The sequence below is a fragment of the Podarcis raffonei genome, chromosome 9, assembly GCF_027172205.1.
Source record: "Podarcis raffonei isolate rPodRaf1 chromosome 9, rPodRaf1.pri, whole genome shotgun sequence".
NCBI classification, from domain to species: Eukaryota; Metazoa; Chordata; class Lepidosauria; order Squamata; family Lacertidae; genus Podarcis; species Podarcis raffonei.
Window position 1 is genome coordinate 22189975 of NC_070610.1, and position 17724 is coordinate 22207698.

The following is a 17724-nucleotide window of genomic DNA, read 5'->3' on the forward strand; positions in this document are numbered from 1 at the left end:
ACAGGTTGGATGTTTCCTACATTTCTGTCCTTCCTGTCTTGTTGATGAGGCAGAATTGAGCCCACCGTTGAAGGGGATTATACTTTGGAGAGCGGGAGACTGCCACTAATTTTAAAGGATTCATTTTTCAGTATTTAAAGGGTGGTTTCCAGCTTTTCATTTCTTCTGAATATGTGACAGAACAAGTCCAGATATATTATCCTTTCTTGATCCTGCTGCTTCTGACTTCCAGTCTGATTATGAGTTGAATTTTTAGACCCATTGAAGTGAACTTCAAGACGAACTTAGGTTCATTGCATAGTTGCAAGTTTATGGAATGATCCCCAAGAAGATGTGTTTTCCTAGATTTTAGAAATAAAATCCTTCTTGTTCTGCAAGACTTTTGGTTAGGGGCTGGGCAGTAAAATATTTTAATGACTAACATTAGCATTTTGTTTTAAAGGTGCGAAGGTTTGTTATTTTATCTTGGCTCAAGATTGTGGAAAGATGGGACAAAGAAGCTTAATGAAAAGTTAATATTCTGTACCCCCTCGCCTCCTTTGGGGGAGGAAGGGCAGGGTAGAAATCTAATAAATAGAATTAATTTTAATGGATCTATATTTTCACATATTTTTCTCTGCAGACTCTCTCCTGCCTGTTGCAGACATTGCTTACTGGCCCTTACAGTGTGTTGCCCAGTAACGTTGCTTCACCACAAGTACACCTTATAATGCATCAGTTAAATCAGTGTTATACTCAACTGACTTGGCAACAAAATAATGTTCAAAGGTATTCATTTCAACTTTATAGATGTCTGTTCCATACATTTGAAAGAAGACAGGCTGTAATGATGCACAAAAATGGTGTCTTATATTTATTGTATTTAAGAAAATACTTGTATTAGACTGTTACGTGTGTGCTCCTGAGTACTCCAGAACCTCAGTGCAAGAAACACATTGTAGTGACATCTTATGTAATATTTAAAAGATAAATTACATGCTATTTTTATGAACACAATAGAGATGAGACTGTAATGGTCCGACTTGATAATTCTGTGATCATGTTAGAGCTCTGTCATATTTTAACCTTTGTTGAAATTGCTTAGGGACTGAAATTTGGAAACAGATGCATTTCTGCTTACTAGTGTTAGCTTCAAAGACTGATTTGTCCTTGAGTATTTATTAGTCTGTGTATTAGAAATTCAGATACCATTATTTCACAGGTTGAAGCAAATGTTAAATGATCTAATGCGCCAGCAAGAGCAACAGCAGACAAGAACAACTACAAAGGAGAAAGACAGCAGGGCTCCACCGCCTCCATCACCAACGATGTTTTGTCCCTTTGGTTTTCCTTCCCAAACAATGAACCTGTTCAGCATGCCCGGGTTCACAAATTTCTCCTCTTTCCCACCAGGTAGGCATTTCCAGAACTGCAGCAAATTACTAGCAGTAGATCTCCATGTGTTTTGCTTCTCTGTTCCCAAGATAAGTGCTTCAAAGTAGCATTTCTTGCCTTCATGTTGTTTTACCTTGAAAGCAAACACTCCCAAGTCTCCGTAAATTTTTCCTCACTAATTTCATTGTAGCGCATTTATTCACAGCATGACTTAAATGTTGTGCCCTCTCTTCAGTCCATCTACCTAACATGCTTTCCTCAAAACTATGAAGTCTCAGAAGGAAAAAAGTTTTAAAGTCCTTCTTTCACAGTAGGCTAGATAACCAATAGCATACATGGATGTATGGTAATAATATGCATTTATTTCATTGTATATTTTAGACGTCATCTGTATATAATAAAATTGAGTCCATTTGAGTTACTCTATTTCCTAAATAATAATGTGAAGCCATTACTCTGATAGTTGTAGGTAAATACAAGGATTAAAACACCCAAGGATTAAATATAAACCAGTTATAATTTGCTAGTCCTCACCTAGATGTGGCAACAGTTACCATAGATCTTAAACACATCTATAAAGTAATGCTTTTGGTAGAAGGCAATGTTCATTTAGAACAACAGATACTTTTACCTAATATATACAGTGGTTTTGTTGCCTATTCCATAATAAGTAACTCAAATCAGGAATAGTTTTCGGTAAATATAGTATGGAAGTTGTTACGGTTTCTTCCCTAGTCAGTGCACACCCTTTGTTATTTTGTTGAAATCGTTTTTTTAAAACTTGAATTATGGGAAAAGATTGGATACAAGCTTGATAGCATTTTTATGGTCTATCATACATCTTTCTTTGTATTTTATAATATAATTTTTTGAATTGTGGAAGCAGTAATGTTTCTGGTGTGATTTCTTTTCACAGGTATAAACTTTGGCCCAATGTTTCCATCTGGTTTGGGGGATTTTCCACACAACTGTACAGCTCAGAACAGTGAACATCAGCAGCAACCCATAGAGCCTAACACCACTGGGAAAATGGACTATATGGCATTTCCAAAACCTTTTGAAAGTAATTCTACTGGTGGAGTAGAAAAACCAAGGTACTTGAAGCTTAAATTGAACTTGTGTTCGTGAGCCACACTTTTTATTCGGGCTCAAATTAGAACCTGTCCTATAAGAGTGATTTAGTTATGAAATTGTATTCTTTGTTGTGCTGATCTCTGTGAAAGCACTTCTTTATAGATAGCCTATCAAATATTGTGATTTTGGATGAGATTTTGGGGCATCAGCAACCAGTTGTCTTTGCTTAGAGAAACAATCTATTAACTGTTTTATTTCAGTTTGGGTTTGATTGAAGCTCTGATTAGTTGCTGGTTCAAGCTCATAAAGATCCAATATATTTCTTGAACCAGTTCAGCTTATTTCATTTCCAGAAGGAAAAATAGAAATGATTTGCCTGTATCCAAAGACCACATCAGACTTTCCCATGCCTACTGAGAAAATATTGTTTGGGACACCTTTGGAACAGCATGGGTTATAGATTTCAAATAATGGCTGTCTGGAAATACACTTCTTTCCTTAGAAAACTTCTGACTTTGCCTCTTATGCCATGATTGTGATTTCTCTCTCTCCCCCCCCCCCCATTTAAGAGGTCAGTTGCAACCTGAAGAAGAAACAGAGAATAGATCAACTAGGTCAAATGGACACCAGGAAGGAGGAAAAGAAAAACCTTTGTTTCTCAAGTCTGGATTTGCAATACCTGTACAAAACGCAGGATGTGGTAATCACAAAAATCAAGCTGGCACGAGCAGGAGGAGAGAATTTGATGAAGAATCTCTGGAGAGCTTTAGTAGTATGCCCGATCCAGTGGATCCAACCACTGTGACTAAAACCTTTAAACCTCGGAAAGCATCTGCACAGGCCAGTCTAGCTTCCAAAGACAAAACACCAAAGTCCAAGAATAAGAGGAGGAATGCTTCTCAATTTAAAAACCGATCAAGATCTAATGGTAGGTTCATATGAAACACCCATAATTTGGGGTTATTTATCTTTCTTTCAATAATCTGGGGGCAGGGTGGCTATGGAAAGGGCAATCTGTGCAAATTGGATCTTTTTTATTTTAAGGTTTTGAAAGTGCCAGTGTTTCCAGTACATGCGAGCCTTACAAGAGCAACAGAAGCAGGCACTCAACTCGGAAGGAAGAAGTTGTCCAAGCAAAGGTGTTCAGTAAAAAGAATCGAGAGCAACTAGAAAAAATAATTAAATACAGTAGATCATCAGAAATGTCCTCAGGTACTTAAAAATAGTTAACAGTTTTTATTTTAAAGTGTACCAATTCCGTGGTTACTTGCATGCTCAAAGAAGAACTGGGAATCTTACTGGGATGAAAATTTTCAGGTAACCCAATTATCACGTTCACATAATTGTTACTTGCTATTTATTTATTTTTTAAACTACACTATGTATAGTGTAGATGTACAGATGGAAACTATTGTATGCAGAAGATCATGCATGGAATTTTAGTCTGCAATCCGAAATATATTTAAATATAATGGCATCTAGTTTCTAGTGACCATGCATAGAACTGAGCCTTTCATGTTAATTTCCCCCTGCGATATTGTAATGGATTGTACCTTCAGAAAGCCTCCTTCAGAGGGTTGGGTTGACCCTGTAGAATAGTGTTGGGGGATAGTGTGAAGGAATTGCAGAGAGAAGGAGGAATAGGACAAAAATGTATTTTCTCTTCCCCCAAAGCAGGAGCATCTGCTAGATCTCAGCTCCTTCAGTGAATTGAATGGTCTCTCTGATTTTTGGAAAAGAGACTCTAGATTCAGGCCATTATATTAGTCTTTAATTTTTTTATAATATTTTATTGAAGCGTTGATTCCGTTGCTTTCTTCTTAATAAGAGAGGCTTGGGTAAAAATAAATAGCAACAGGTCTAAAACTACTGCTCTCAGTGTTGTTGTTTCTTCACTTTTAAAGGGACACATTCAGGTATATATCAGATCACTGCTGATTGCAGGTAATATTTGAAATCCAGTTTTGGATATTAGAGAGCATAAATGGAAGGCCCACACATCTCTATTCAAACGTTAAACATATTTGTTAAGCACATTTAATGATTTGCCCGTGGGCTGATTTGGAAATAACACAAAGCCATAGTTTAGCATTGCAAGAATGAGCCTCGCCTCCCACTTCCCTCCCTTAGTCCTGTGCCGCTACCAGGAGGCATTCAGAAGCTTTCTCTTCTTCATTTCTGATTAAGCACAGCTTGCCATGTAGTCCAAACCCAGACAAGCCGGGTTAATCTTACGGTTAGTGGAAACAAGCTGTAGTTTATGAAGGCTGGTTTCCTTTCAGTAATCCTATTTCTGGTTAACCACAATTTAGAGCTCAGATGACATTCTATAAACTGTCATTAATCTAAAGCTGGAGGAGGAGAATCCAGTCTCCTCCTCATAGTTGTGCCAGTGGAGGAAGCACATGATTGCATGGGGAGGCTGGCCTGCTCTTGTAGCACTAAACCATGTTTTAGCATTGCAACTGAATGCCTCCAGTGTCCCTTTTTAACAATGTGGTGTGTGCGTATGGGTTTCTTTTTTTTTTCTCTGTCTCCCCCTTTTGGGGTTCTTTGAAATCGTGGGAGACCAGTGTGCTCTTGAGAATTGAAACAAGAAGGGTCATATTTTTGAATGCTCATATTTTCATGTTGCTTTTATTAGTAAACGAGTTTCAATTATGATCTCATTGACGCTGTGTACAGGCGTGTCCCCACGTACACGAGTTAGACCGCATATAAGTGTGACGCCCAGAAATAAATAAAAAGAATTAAACTGGAAAAGTGCTAAAATGTCGCAAAAAGAGTGGGAAAACAGCTAGCAATCCCAGAAGCCTTTGCACCCAACTGTGAGGCTTGCAGAGAGGTTTAGATAAAAGTGTTCCCCACTTTGATTTCATGTATACGTGCAATACCCGGGAACGTAACCCCCGCGTAAGTGGAGAGGCGCCTGTATGTGGACATAGAGTGAGCGAGAAATCCAGTGCGCATACTTGAAAAATTCTTTCTGGGATCTTTTCTTTTCCCCCTTTGGAAATTTTTGTGGTAATATGCTTTTCTCAAATCACTCCCCCCCCCCCCCAAGAGACATGGGTTCTCTGGAGATTTGTTTTGTTTTGTTCATTTGGATCACTGAATAGCCTTTCTCCCATTATTTCATTAGACCTTGCTTTTATTTCCGATACACATTTTTGTGTTTATCACTGTCTGTCCTTCCCACCCACCCCTTTCCTGCAGCACATGCTAGGAGAATACTGCAGCAGTCTAACAGAAATGCATGCATAGAAGCACCAGGTAATGCACTTGCTGCTTAGCTTCCAAACTTACCTTACCTTGATTTTCTGGTCTCTTGTCCTAACTAACAAGTAGCTTGCTTATTGAATTAGCAAAAGGTGCACTAATCCAAATGATACCTTTTTTTTAATCTACTTGTTTTCATGATTAGGTACTTTATTATTACGGAAAGTCATAGCCAACCCTGAACAACCAGTTAAGGCAAAGGTATTCAGCATGGTGCCCTCCAAATGTTTGGGAATACAGTTGGCATCATTTCTGGTCATGCTAGAAGGGGGTGATGGGAGTTGGAGTCCAAAAATATGGAGGACACCATATTGACTATCCTGGAATTAAGCACTTCTGTGTCAGAGGATATGACTTTCGAGCGGAGTTTTGCCCTTGTATCTCTTACGGTTGAAACTAACAGTGTATTCCTAAATCTTATTTATTTATTTAAATTTAATTTGTATACTACCCTTCATCCAAAGATCACAGGGTGGTTCACAACATAAATATAAAACACAGGAATACTTAAAGCAAAAACAAGAATAAAAACAAACCAATAACCCCCACATTTAAAAGAACATATTAATCAGCTAAAGGCCTGGTTGAAGAGACACGTTTTTGCCTGGAACCTAAAGATATATAATGAAGGCCACCTCTTCCCACCATCTAAGAGCATAGACAGCAGAAGTTAGCTATCCCTCTTCAGGAAGGGGCTCTCTGCACCACCAGTGGATCCAGAAGTACCTGTTCGTGTTTTGAGATAGTTGAGGTACAGTACATGAAAATATTTCTACAATCTGCTGTTTGAGCTACTGTTGGACCATAAAGCATGGACAGGTAGCATCACTTGGTTTCTTCTAGGAAAATGAAAGTATTTCTATGTCTACTGTAGATGCTTAATTTCTCACGTGAGTAGGTGAGGTATTGAAAATCCAGCTGTCGTGTCACCATTTATGCTGAGGTGAACATTTCAAAGGTATGCCCTGCTGGCAGATCAGAGCTAGCAGTGCCCATTGGACTCAAATAAGAGAATTTGCTAGTTGGGAAGAAGTAGAAAAGGGGTGTGAAATGCCACCTGTCCTTTTAGATAAAAGACTGATATTTATTTCTCACCCTTAACCCTAAGCCAAAAGATCTATAGCTCAGTGGTAGAGCATGTGCTTTGTATCTTAAAGGTCACAGGTTCAATCCTTGGCGTTCCAGTTAGGGCTGGAAAATACTGAGCTGGAAGGACTAATGATTTGACTTGGTATATGCAGCTTCCTAAGTTCTACATGTTTACTTTTGCCCAAAAGTAAATAGTACATTGTGGTTGCTGAAACTCAAAATTGGATTTTACTATACTTAAATGTGTTCAACTACTTAAGCAGCAAATCCAAGGGTCATCTGATACGAAGTGTATTTTGGCATGAGCTGCAATAGCTTCATTAGGTGCATGAAGTGGACAGCGAAACAAGATAGATTTGTTAGGCCAGAATCCAAAGAACCTCACAACTAGCTGCATGAGGTCCAAGAGTTGTTTTGGATCCCAGCCATACTTTTAAAGTATCCTGTGACCATGAGTGTTACACTAACACAGCTGATGTTTTGAAAAGTCATCCTTGACTTACACTTAACTAATGACCCAACAGCAAGATGTGCTACATCAACTGTGTTTAGAATGCGTTTGAAAACAAATAGATCTAAAACCGAACCTCAGTGAACACATTGTCACCAAATAGAGCTTTGTAGCAGTGTGACAGTAATTGTGTGGGGTTTCAAGTGAATTCATTGTTGCAATGCATTGTATTAATTATTATGTCAATTACGTTTTGTTGTATTTAGTTCCCTTTCGCAGGGCAAACATTCAGTAGATACTTGTTTAGCTCTATAAAATACAATATGCAGCAGTTCATTTGCACCTATAAAAGAAGTACACAATGACAAGGACTGTAACTATTGTGTGCAGTACTCCCTTGTGCCCAGGGTCTTTTCCGCTGCCTGTTTATAGCAGCAGCCCCTTCCAATATCGGGAGGCTCTTTAAAAGCAGTTAAGGCACAAGGATCTGCTGCTAGAAGAAAATACCACTCCTTGGATGAGCAAAACCACTTTCCATGCTGTAACAGGAGAGAAATGTCAATGGAGAATAATAATGGTACTTAATTCATTCTTTTTCTTTCTACAGAAACAGGCAGTGATCTTTCTATGTTTGAAGCTTTGCGAGACACCATTTACTCTGAAGTAGCCACTTTGATATCTCAAAATGAATCTCGCCCTCATTTTCTGATTGAGCTTTTTCATGAGCTCCAGATGCTCAATTCAGACTATTTGAGACAAAGAGCGTTGTATGCTTTACAGGTACCTTAATAAAACCATGATTTTTGGACTTGCTTTGCTAAGCAAACATTTTCTTAATGCAATCATTAACGAAACTGTTGCATTGTATAGGATATAGTGACCAGACATGCCTCTGAAGAGAATGCAAAAGGAGAGTGTCCCAAACCACTGAACTCTGCAGGTTGGGCAGGATCAAATTCAGAACTTACTCCCAGTGAAAGCCTTGCAACGACTGATGACGTAAGGGTTTTGAAAACTTTGTCTGGGTATTTTAATATAAAATCCAACCTTTTTAAAATGGGTTTTAGATTTCGGCATAAATACATTTGATAATAAAATATGTATGGATTTGAGCCATTAGACTTTGATGTGAAAATATTTATTATGATACAACTTCAAATGGGAATTGTGCAAAAGTAAGAGAGAAATGCAGAGGTAAAGCTTGTTTCTTTTAAGCAATTGTGTAAAGTGATTATGTCCCCTAATTTTTTTTTGTTGACAGTTGGTCTTTCCTGGAGGAGAGGTGATCTCTGGCCAGTTCAATGTCTTTCCACATAGCATTTTTCAACCTTATCATAGTCCTTTTGTATGATCTCTTAATTCTGAGCTCTGTGTACTTTGCTAAGGCTGCAATCCTAAACATGCATTTTAGGGAATATGCCACATTGAACAGTGGGAATTACTTTCAAGGGATGTGGCCTGGGCTTGGCCTTTCCCCAGGTGGGCAAGGCAACAACAGATTAACAGTCTATCTCTACCTAGGGCAGGCAGGACCAACTTGTACCATACTAGTCATTAACTTCCATAACTCCCATCTCCAGTTTTTCCCCTACCTTGCCCCATGGACAGTTGATTTCTTCCAGCTTTTATCCTTTCTCATGACTGCTTTTACTCACTTTTTACTCCATTTATTTTCCCCTGAGTTTTCCTTTAAAATAAAAGCAAATATTCCTCAGCTTTCTCTTCTCCTTTTGTTTCCTATTACTCCTCATTCAACATAATTCACAAAAATGTTATCTCTGTTGTGTTGTGTTAAGAACAAGTTGTTGTTCTCAAACTGTCAAGTGGTGGGGTTTTTTATTTTTAAAAATGACTTTGTTCTTTGGAGGTTCAACTAGCTGAAGATCTTTATACTGATGCGCTTTAAGAGGACTTAAGTTAGGTCTGCAGTTGCATATTTCAAATTCACCTTTTTGTCAGTTGAGGGTCGTTTTTTAAGTGTAAACGATTACTGTCTAAGGAACTACTTATAGAAATTGACAACAGGTAACACCTGCAACATGTTTTCTAGCTTGGAAGGATGAGCCCTTTATTTGGTGAACATAAACCCCCCCTTTTTTTTCTAATTAAGCTTTAAACCATGTACATGAATTTTTTAGCCCAAGAATTAGCCCCTGATGCAAACACTTCAAGGTGATCTGAATTCTTAATTTAAGATCCTGGGTGACAATTTATGAAAACATGAGCGTTTGAGAGTGGTTAGTTATTTGTAGAAGAACAATTGCCAACTTGTTGTTTCCATATTTTGAAGGAGACATTTGAGAAGAACTTTGATGAAGGAGCCTGTAGAGAATGTGAACAACACGATGCAGACAATGGCAGCACTATGTCTACTTCTTCAAATTTTGAACCCTTTGCTACTGATGAGCTGGGTAAGCATAAACCTAGCAGTTGAACAATATACAGCAGTAACTCAAGTACCTTGTTAAATTGCCGCAACTGTTTTCTGTGAATCACTGATGCACTTCTTACACATAAAAATAACGATTCTTTCTTCTTGCAGTTTTTATATTTAATCTACACATAATAATGTTTGATTTCCAAAAACTTAAATACATATTGTAAAAGGTTTTGTTGCCAAAATACAGGCAACACTGTGATTCATTTAGATCAGGCACTGGCTCGGATGAGAGAATATGGACGAAAGAAAATGGCAGTTGAAAGTAACGTTGACTCTGAGGATGGATGCTGTAGTAATCCCCATAATGCTTCTGCTTCTAAATTGGAAGGTACATTTTTGCATTTGTTTATTCATTTATCATAGTTTTGTCCTGCACTTTTTTGAAAGAACAAACACAATCCTACCAGGCAGTCTCCGTGCAGAGAAATGGAGCTGCGTCAAGTAGCTTAACGCTGTTCGCTGGGCATATAAATGTTTGACAGTGGTTTATAAGCATTTTGTGTAGTATGATAATATGCTCAAGCTCCCTAGAGGCTGTTCCGCCAAGGCTACTGGGGCACATCCCTTGCGAAGAGAACGTCAAGCAATTTTTAACACACACACCCCTTCCAAATCTCAAAGCACACACACTCTTTCTTGTTCCACATACATATTGCTACTTAAACTCAGAGGAGTTCTGCAAACATTTCTGCCAGCCAGGCCCCTGCAGTACATCCTAATCCAAAAGTATAGCTGTGGCACAAGAGGTCCCTAGTGTGTTTCTCTAAACAGAAAAACCATGTGACTGATCAGACTTCCCTTCTAGGCAGCCCTACATGGGAGGTTCCTATTCTAATCTGTTGTTATTAAATCTCAGTATTGGCCTAGTAGGGTTTCCTTGATGGGCAGTCTCAGCATCCTTGTTTTCAATCAGAGGGGTTGCCAACTAGCCATGGCTCACAGCAGAAATGAAACAATAGTCAAGTAGCACTTTGATGCTTGCAGTTGTATTCTTCCGTAAGCCTTTGTGGATTAAGAATGATGCATCTGATGAAGTGAACTTTATCCTCCAACGATTATGCCATAAAGATGTATTAGTCTTTAAGGAGCTGGTGCTTTTTGTTGTTTGGCTCAAATTGTAGTGTGGTCTGTGGATTCATTTTTTCTTAAACATTGAGGTTTTTTCATGATTCCAAACCTCCCCCCCCCCATTTAAAATCAGAGACAGGCTGAAGGGAGGCTTAATTTTTATTATATTTTTATCCAGTCCACCTTTCCCCCAAGTTGCTCATGGTGGCTTTCATAAAGTCTCCTATTCCTCATGGTATCCTTACATCAACCCTGTGATGTAGCTTAGTCTGAGAGACAGTATGTGACCCAAGGTAACACTGATTTAAACCTTTGTCTCCCAATTCCTGGTCCACTTAATATCCTTCCACTGTAGTTCACATCCTGGAATAAAAGATGTAGAAGTGAATAAGCTGTGGGAAGGGAATAATCTTTTCCCATAGGTCTGGAAATTCATGGCATTTTTAAGACTCTGTGATTCAGGCTGCAATCCTGTCCATCCTTAGCAGGGAGCAGTCCCTGTAGAATGTCAGTGTTCAGCTTATTTGGCATAAATTTGTAGTCTTTATATAATCAAAGTGCCAGAGTTTGTGACCTGTATTGAAACGGCAGCTTTATGAAAAGAACATTGATTTGAATATATATTTTTCTCTCTTTAAAGGTTCAGATACAGCTGAAAGCCATTGTGCAGCACAGTCTACTGAAACGCCTGCTGTTCCTTGTCCTCGAATAGATACCCAGCAGCTTGACCGGCAAATCAAAGCTATTATGAAAGAGGTTATCCCATTTCTGAGGGTAATCAAAATTATATCAGTAAACAGAGCTCTCTCTGAAGCCATCTTTACAGAAAGCTATAGGTTTTTCCTTTTGACTTGATCGGTAGAATCAGAGGCCTTTACCTTGTTCTCTTCTCCAACAATAAAAGTTTTCTTCCAAGGAGTGCAGAGTTTTGAACAGCTGTAGTCCTGCCTTTGTGCAGAGTTTGGTGATAGAGCAGTTAATATTTTATTTACATGCTCTGAACTCTTTATCATGCATGTACTGGTAAGCAGCCTTACGGTCCCTTAGCTGTAAGCAAATTTCTGCATTGCTGTTCTGGGAAATCAGTTGGTATACTTGCCATTCATGTCACTCACCTTTTCTGTGAAGAAAAATAAGACCTCTCAAAGAAGGGTATTTGTCTTTGTATATGTTTTCATTAAGAATGATCTGCTTTTCAACTCTTGCCAGGAACACATGGATGAAGTATGTTCTTCTCAGCTCTTGACCTCTGTAAGGCGTATGGTCTTAACCCTTACTCAACAAAATGATGAAAGCAAAGAATTTGTGAAGATCTTTCATAAGCAACTTCGTAGCATTTTGCAGGTTCGTATATGTGTTTTCCTTTAATTAACCACCTTTAAGCTTCATTTCCACAATCACTATAATTATGAGAAAGCTATGATGTGTTTAGTTTGGCTTACCATTTTGGTGTGAATATTCTTCTATAATACGGTTTTGCCACTGAGTCAGTTGGCTGCACAGACCTTGAGCTACAGATTTTTGAAAAGTAATATAAGAGTTGCTGCACCTTAAATTCTTGAGCAACTCAGTTCTAAAGTCTGGAAAATACAACCTGTAGCAGATACCTAACTGAATAAATGGCAAGAGTTAAAATGTAGCAGTTTATTCCTGGAACATTTCAAGTATGTCTTTGCTTTTAATATATGGCAGTTGCATTTTAAAAACTCTTTTGTGGGGGGTTATTTTTATGTTGCTTCAAATAGGGAACTGACAAAGGAAGCATCATGCTATCTTGCAGCCCCTTGTTTCAGTAAAGCTTATGCAGGAGAATTTGTTCAATAGTACCCTCTTCACTGGATTTCCAAAAGCTGGCACACTAACACATTTACAGTATTACAGAGCCCTATGTTAAGGGTAAGGTGGGTGAATCACATACTGCTATTATAACAAGAAATGTGTGTGTAGCTCAGTTAGATGTGTATAGTTAGAAAATGGTTCCACTGATTAATTTTGAATCTTTTTTTTAATCTTTTTTATTAGTTTTCCAATAAAAACATCCAATTAACAAATCCAATTAAAAATAATAAAATAAAATAAAAAAACATCCAAATTATAATCCAAATTATTAAGTATTAATTTTTTCCGGGCTTCCCATAGTCTGGACCTCTGAAGTATATCTCCAATATTTTCATATCTGCCTTCTTGTTGTTCTCATATTTTAAGTCCAAGCTTAAACACCAGGGACTGTGGAATTCTGCAGATTTTTTCTCTTCGGTCCAGACTATGTCTGTTTGTTGTCCAAATCTAATTACAGTGGTACCTCGGGTTACATACGCTTCAGGTTACATACGCTTCAGGTTACAGACTCCGCTAACCCAGAAATAGTACCTTTGCTTCAGGATGAGAACAGAAATCATGCTCTGGCAGCGCAGCAGCTGGAGGAGGCCCCATTAGCTAATGTGGTGCTTCAGGTTAAGAACAGTTTCGGGTTAAGAACGGACCTCTGGAACGAATTAACTACTTAACCTGAGGTACCACTGTATTTTATCAAACCGATATTTCCAGCTTGTGAGACTGACTTCCGAGAGTGCCAGCCGTGCCGTGCTCTGGGACCCAGCATCCTGCCGCTTGCACCTTTATGCCAGCTGACAGTCTTGGACGATCTGTGGGTCTACGAGATAGTCCTCCCCCACCCTGGGGAGTCTGCCAGGGCTAATTACCCCCATATCAACCCTGAATTACCGGCACAGCTGAGGTCCGATCGTGTGGGAGTCAGCCATTTCTCACCGCCAGAAGCAGGAAGCCTCCTCTGCTCCTCTGATTGATTTTGAATCTTGGCAGTGTAGGAGAAGACTAAGTTAGTTCAAGCTAATCAGTGTGGCATGGATCACCTTCCTCTCCAACATTGCCAAGTTTCAAAAACAATCACTGGAACCATTATCTAACTATACATTTTATTATTATTATTGTTATTATTTATTTATTAATTGTATATACCACCCTATACTCGGAGGTCTCAGGGCAGTTCACAAAACAAGGTTAACATAGCACTTCCTTCCTTTCTGATTTCTTGTTATAATGTTGGAATGCGATTCAGCTGACTCACCCTTAATAGTGTTGCAAGTCAACTGTCCGTTAGAAAGACAAAGGCCATAGTTTTGTCTGAGAAGCAGAAGCTAAAAGGAAGCAGGCTAGGGAGATGAGAAAAGAGTCATGCTTTATTTCTGCTGGGATCCACGGGAGAAGCAAGACCTCCTGGGGGTGTTACTGCTGTGAGACCCTCCACTGTAGGCTCAGGTTGTATATATGTGTAACTAAACCATATATCATAAGGACACCACAGTCTCTGCTGTTCCTCATTCCACCCTGGGTAACCCTGGAAACCCTGGAATCTAGTACACATATATTGGTGTACAATATATAGTGGTTGTGAGGTTAAAGTTGACTAACCCTGTATATGCCTCCCTGATTATTATTTTTTAGGGGGATGATGAGTGACCTGTAAACGTACTAAAATGTTTTCTTTTTTGGCAGGATTCACTGGCAAAATTTGCTGGTAAAAAATTGAAGGATTGTGGGGAGGATCTTCTTGTGGAGATTTCTGAAGTCTTGTTCAATGAATTAGCCTTCTTTAAGCTCATGCAAGACTTGGACAACAACAGCCTGACAGTAAAGCAAAGAGGCAAAAGGAAAATGGAAGCAGATGGAATGATGCAGTCCTATGCTAAAGAGGTTTTTATCATATTTTAAATTTGAGTGATTTCCCCCCAGGAAACGGTGCACTATAGATTTCTTTTTTAATTTCTAAATAGGGTCAGCTGTTCTGCTTCCTACCGCAGTAGAATTTGTTTGAATTGTACCTATAGCTACTTTGAGGTGACGTTTAAATTGTTGAAAAGTTTATTGTACGCCATGCCTTTTTGTATCAGTACAAATATGACTGTGTTTTCCTTAGGAGTTTATGTATAGTTGAGTAGTAACTCAGCCTTTAAATTAGACTGTCACTTTTAACTGTTGAAAGTACTCTGGAAACTTGCTGCTCATGGATATTAGGGAAGGACATTTCTTGTTTGATTCCTTTATCTTCAAACTTGGTTGTGATTTATAAGACTACTTGTGTTGGGCAGAACACAAAGGAACATTGTCACTCCTTGGAGCTGGGAAGTGTCTGGTGCCAAGCAGGGTGACTGAGCTTATTGTTTGAAGGCCTAGCTACCAAAAGCCCTGCAAATTATTCACATCAAAATGTGAATTGAACCTCACACTAGAAGTTAAAAGAATCGTCAGCGTAACTTTTAACTTGCATAACTACACAATAAATTACCAGGAATATATTTACTTAGTGCAAGTACAAACTCATAAAGAACTTCGATTCTCTTCCATTCTGATTAAAAACCCATATTTAAATTATCCACTTTGATAGAGCAGAGCTGCACAATTTTAATTGTTTGCAATGTCACAGCATTGCTAAAACCCAAATAGGAACAATCATAACACTTTATTTAGAACCTACTGAAAATCCCGGATCTGTGAATTCAGTGAATCCTTGTGCTTGGGCTCAGAAATTAAATCAAGCCCAAAAGTGGGGTGTGAGAAAGAGAAAGGCTTTCTTGGTAGACTGCATAGGAGAAGACTTATCTGCTGTATGTTGTAATCTTTTATTTGGGATAGCCTTTGCAGATTAGGTTAATTCATTCCAAGTGCAAAAGCTGGCCAGATGCATCAAGCAGAGTTTCCCAAACTTGGGTTTCCAGCTGTTGTTGAACTACAACTTCCATAATCCCTAGCTAGCAGGGCCATTAGTCAGGGATGATGGGAATTGTAGTCCAAAAACAGTTGGAGACCTAAGTTCAGGAAGCCCAACATCAAAGTATACTGGGACAAAGAAGCAACAGCCACTTTCATTACTAGTAACCAAACTGGTTTCCTTAGACTTAATTTAATCTCTTTCTTGGCCAGCTGATTGCTTGTTTTGTTTGATTTTGAACAGAAAATAGTAAACTTTCCATTCTTTGCTGTCTAGGCAAAAAGAGCACTGGAAGGAGGAGCTTGTTCATCCAATGAAGATATAGATGAAGACAAAGTAAGACGTTCTTTAAAACAATTGGGAAGGGAAAGGCCTGCCTCCAAATCTCCTTCTAAATACAATATTAATCATTTGTTGAAAAATGATCATTTTTCTAGCCACCTTCATTTCATTCAAATAGTGAGAAGCAAGATCGTTGGAGGAATTATTCAGCAAAAATTATGCTCCTAACTTTCCATGAGCAGAATTCCACTCAAAGGATATTCCAGCTGGTGGAAAGGGGATGTTTGACTTTTCGCTAATTCCCTTTTCCCTGTGGTGGTCCCCTCCAAAAATCTGCTCAAGAAGGTTGGGAAACACTATGGAAGCATGCCACTGGGGACTGCAGAGGGAAATTAAATATCTCCCTCTACCTTTTAAAAGTTGGGAGTGTCCTTTGGATTGGATTGATCCAGCAGAGGGTCTACTCTGGTGGAAGGGGTGTAGCTGTAATTTTTTCTACTCCTCCCTCCTCTGCTGCCCCCAGCACCACCTCTTGTGCTGTAGCAGAAGGTTTGTAGCAGATTTGTGGAGTCTGGGGGATGTAGAGGCAGTGGTGAATTGGCAGAGTTCTGTCAGTCCAACTTACTGTCTATCACTGATAGTGTCCCCTAAGGCATTGGCCCACTCAGTGTATAATACACAATGAGCAGAAAATGACATTTGGGTGTCTGTTTATTTTCCTTTTCTTTTCTTTTAAAAAATAATATTTATTACTTTTAAAGCTTACAATAAAGGAAGAGAAGAAAGAAAAGACAAAAGAGAAAGGAAAAGAAAAAAACAATACAATACAGAATATAAACAATACAAAACACAACCTTTACACATTAAACTAAACACATTAAACTAAACAAAACCCTATCCCTAATCCTAACCCTAAACAAAACAAAACAAGAACAATTTAAAAACATACGTCTCACCTTTTCCATACTCTTTCATTCCCTTGTTTCATCGACCTCCTCTCACCTCCCTTTTTGTATTCCACTTCTATTAATTGTTTCAGCAAATCCTTTCCATCTTTCTCTATTTTCTGTCATATTATAAATATCTTAACATATTTTTAACCTTATTTTCCATTAAAACTAAGATACTTGTATATGCTTAACTCCTTATAACATTTCTACTAAGGCCATAAAATTTCATTCCAACGTTTTTCTATCACTCATTAATTTTACAGTATTTCTATAAATAAACTTTAAATTTTCCAATCTTCTTCCACCATCTCTTCTCCCTGGTCTCGGATTCTGCCAGTCCTTTCCGTCAATTCCATATAGTCCATCAACCTGGAGATCTTATGTCCAAGGCTCTTAACTCTTTTCCAAGTCCCTTCTGCAGGTCTTCTTCATATTCTTTAATGCTAAAGAGCAGATCTCGGAGAGACTCCAACCTAACAATGCTTTTATTCCTTCTCGACAGGTCAGCCAAATTTCCGTAGTTAAAATTAAGATCCATAAAGTATTTCAGGACATGTTTCAAGCTTCCTCCAAATCCAAAGGCCCCCAGAGCTTCAATCTCCTCCTGACCCAAGTCCATATCCCAAAAGTCCATTAATCCCTGCGTAGAGGGATCTTTCCAACTTTCCTTCTCCAGTCCAAGCCGGGCTCCAATCCTCAAAATCTGACTTTTTCTAGATTCAATCATAAAAGGCCTCAGCTTATAGTCCTCAATTTGCTTCTGTAAGGCTGAAGATCCCGCTTGTATTACTTTAGAATCGACAACAACAGCTTTCTCCTTCTCATCCACAATTTGTCCTGCCAAAGTAGATTCCTGTACTAAGTCCTGAATAATTTCTGTGTTGGTGTTCGCTTTTTGTCTCAAATTAATCACTATTTGTCCCAAATTGTCAATTTTAGTAGTCATATCATCCGTCTTCTTGTGAAGCTGTTCCAGCGAATAGCTTAT

The 17724-nt window shown here is 38.6% G+C and overlaps 1 protein-coding gene across 16 annotated transcripts in view; it reads left to right on the forward strand.

The window, feature by feature from the left end:
- The window catches only part of PCM1 (pericentriolar material 1), a 48945-nt gene that overhangs the window by 24606 nt on the left and 6615 nt on the right, over positions 1-17724 (forward strand). For 11 of the 16 annotated variants that reach the window (XM_053404447.1, XM_053404454.1, XM_053404453.1 and 8 more), the window contains 14 exons: positions 623-768; positions 1202-1392; positions 2291-2468; positions 3018-3376; positions 3493-3660; positions 5665-5721; positions 7875-8047; positions 8138-8266; positions 9558-9678; positions 9895-10035; positions 11416-11549; positions 11985-12119; positions 14292-14489; positions 15781-15840. In XM_053404447.1, coding sequence (XP_053260422.1) covers positions 623-768; positions 1202-1392; positions 2291-2468; positions 3018-3376; positions 3493-3660; positions 5665-5721; positions 7875-8047; positions 8138-8266; positions 9558-9678; positions 9895-10035; positions 11416-11549; positions 11985-12119; positions 14292-14489; positions 15781-15840 — 2190 coding nt within the window. The remainder of the gene's footprint in view (positions 1-622; positions 769-1201; positions 1393-2290; positions 2469-3017; positions 3377-3492; positions 3661-5664; positions 5722-7874; positions 8048-8137; positions 8267-9557; positions 9679-9894; positions 10036-11415; positions 11550-11984; positions 12120-14291; positions 14490-15780; positions 15841-17724) is intronic. The other 5 variants (XM_053404455.1, XM_053404464.1, XM_053404458.1 and 2 more) reach the window with 1 other exon arrangement.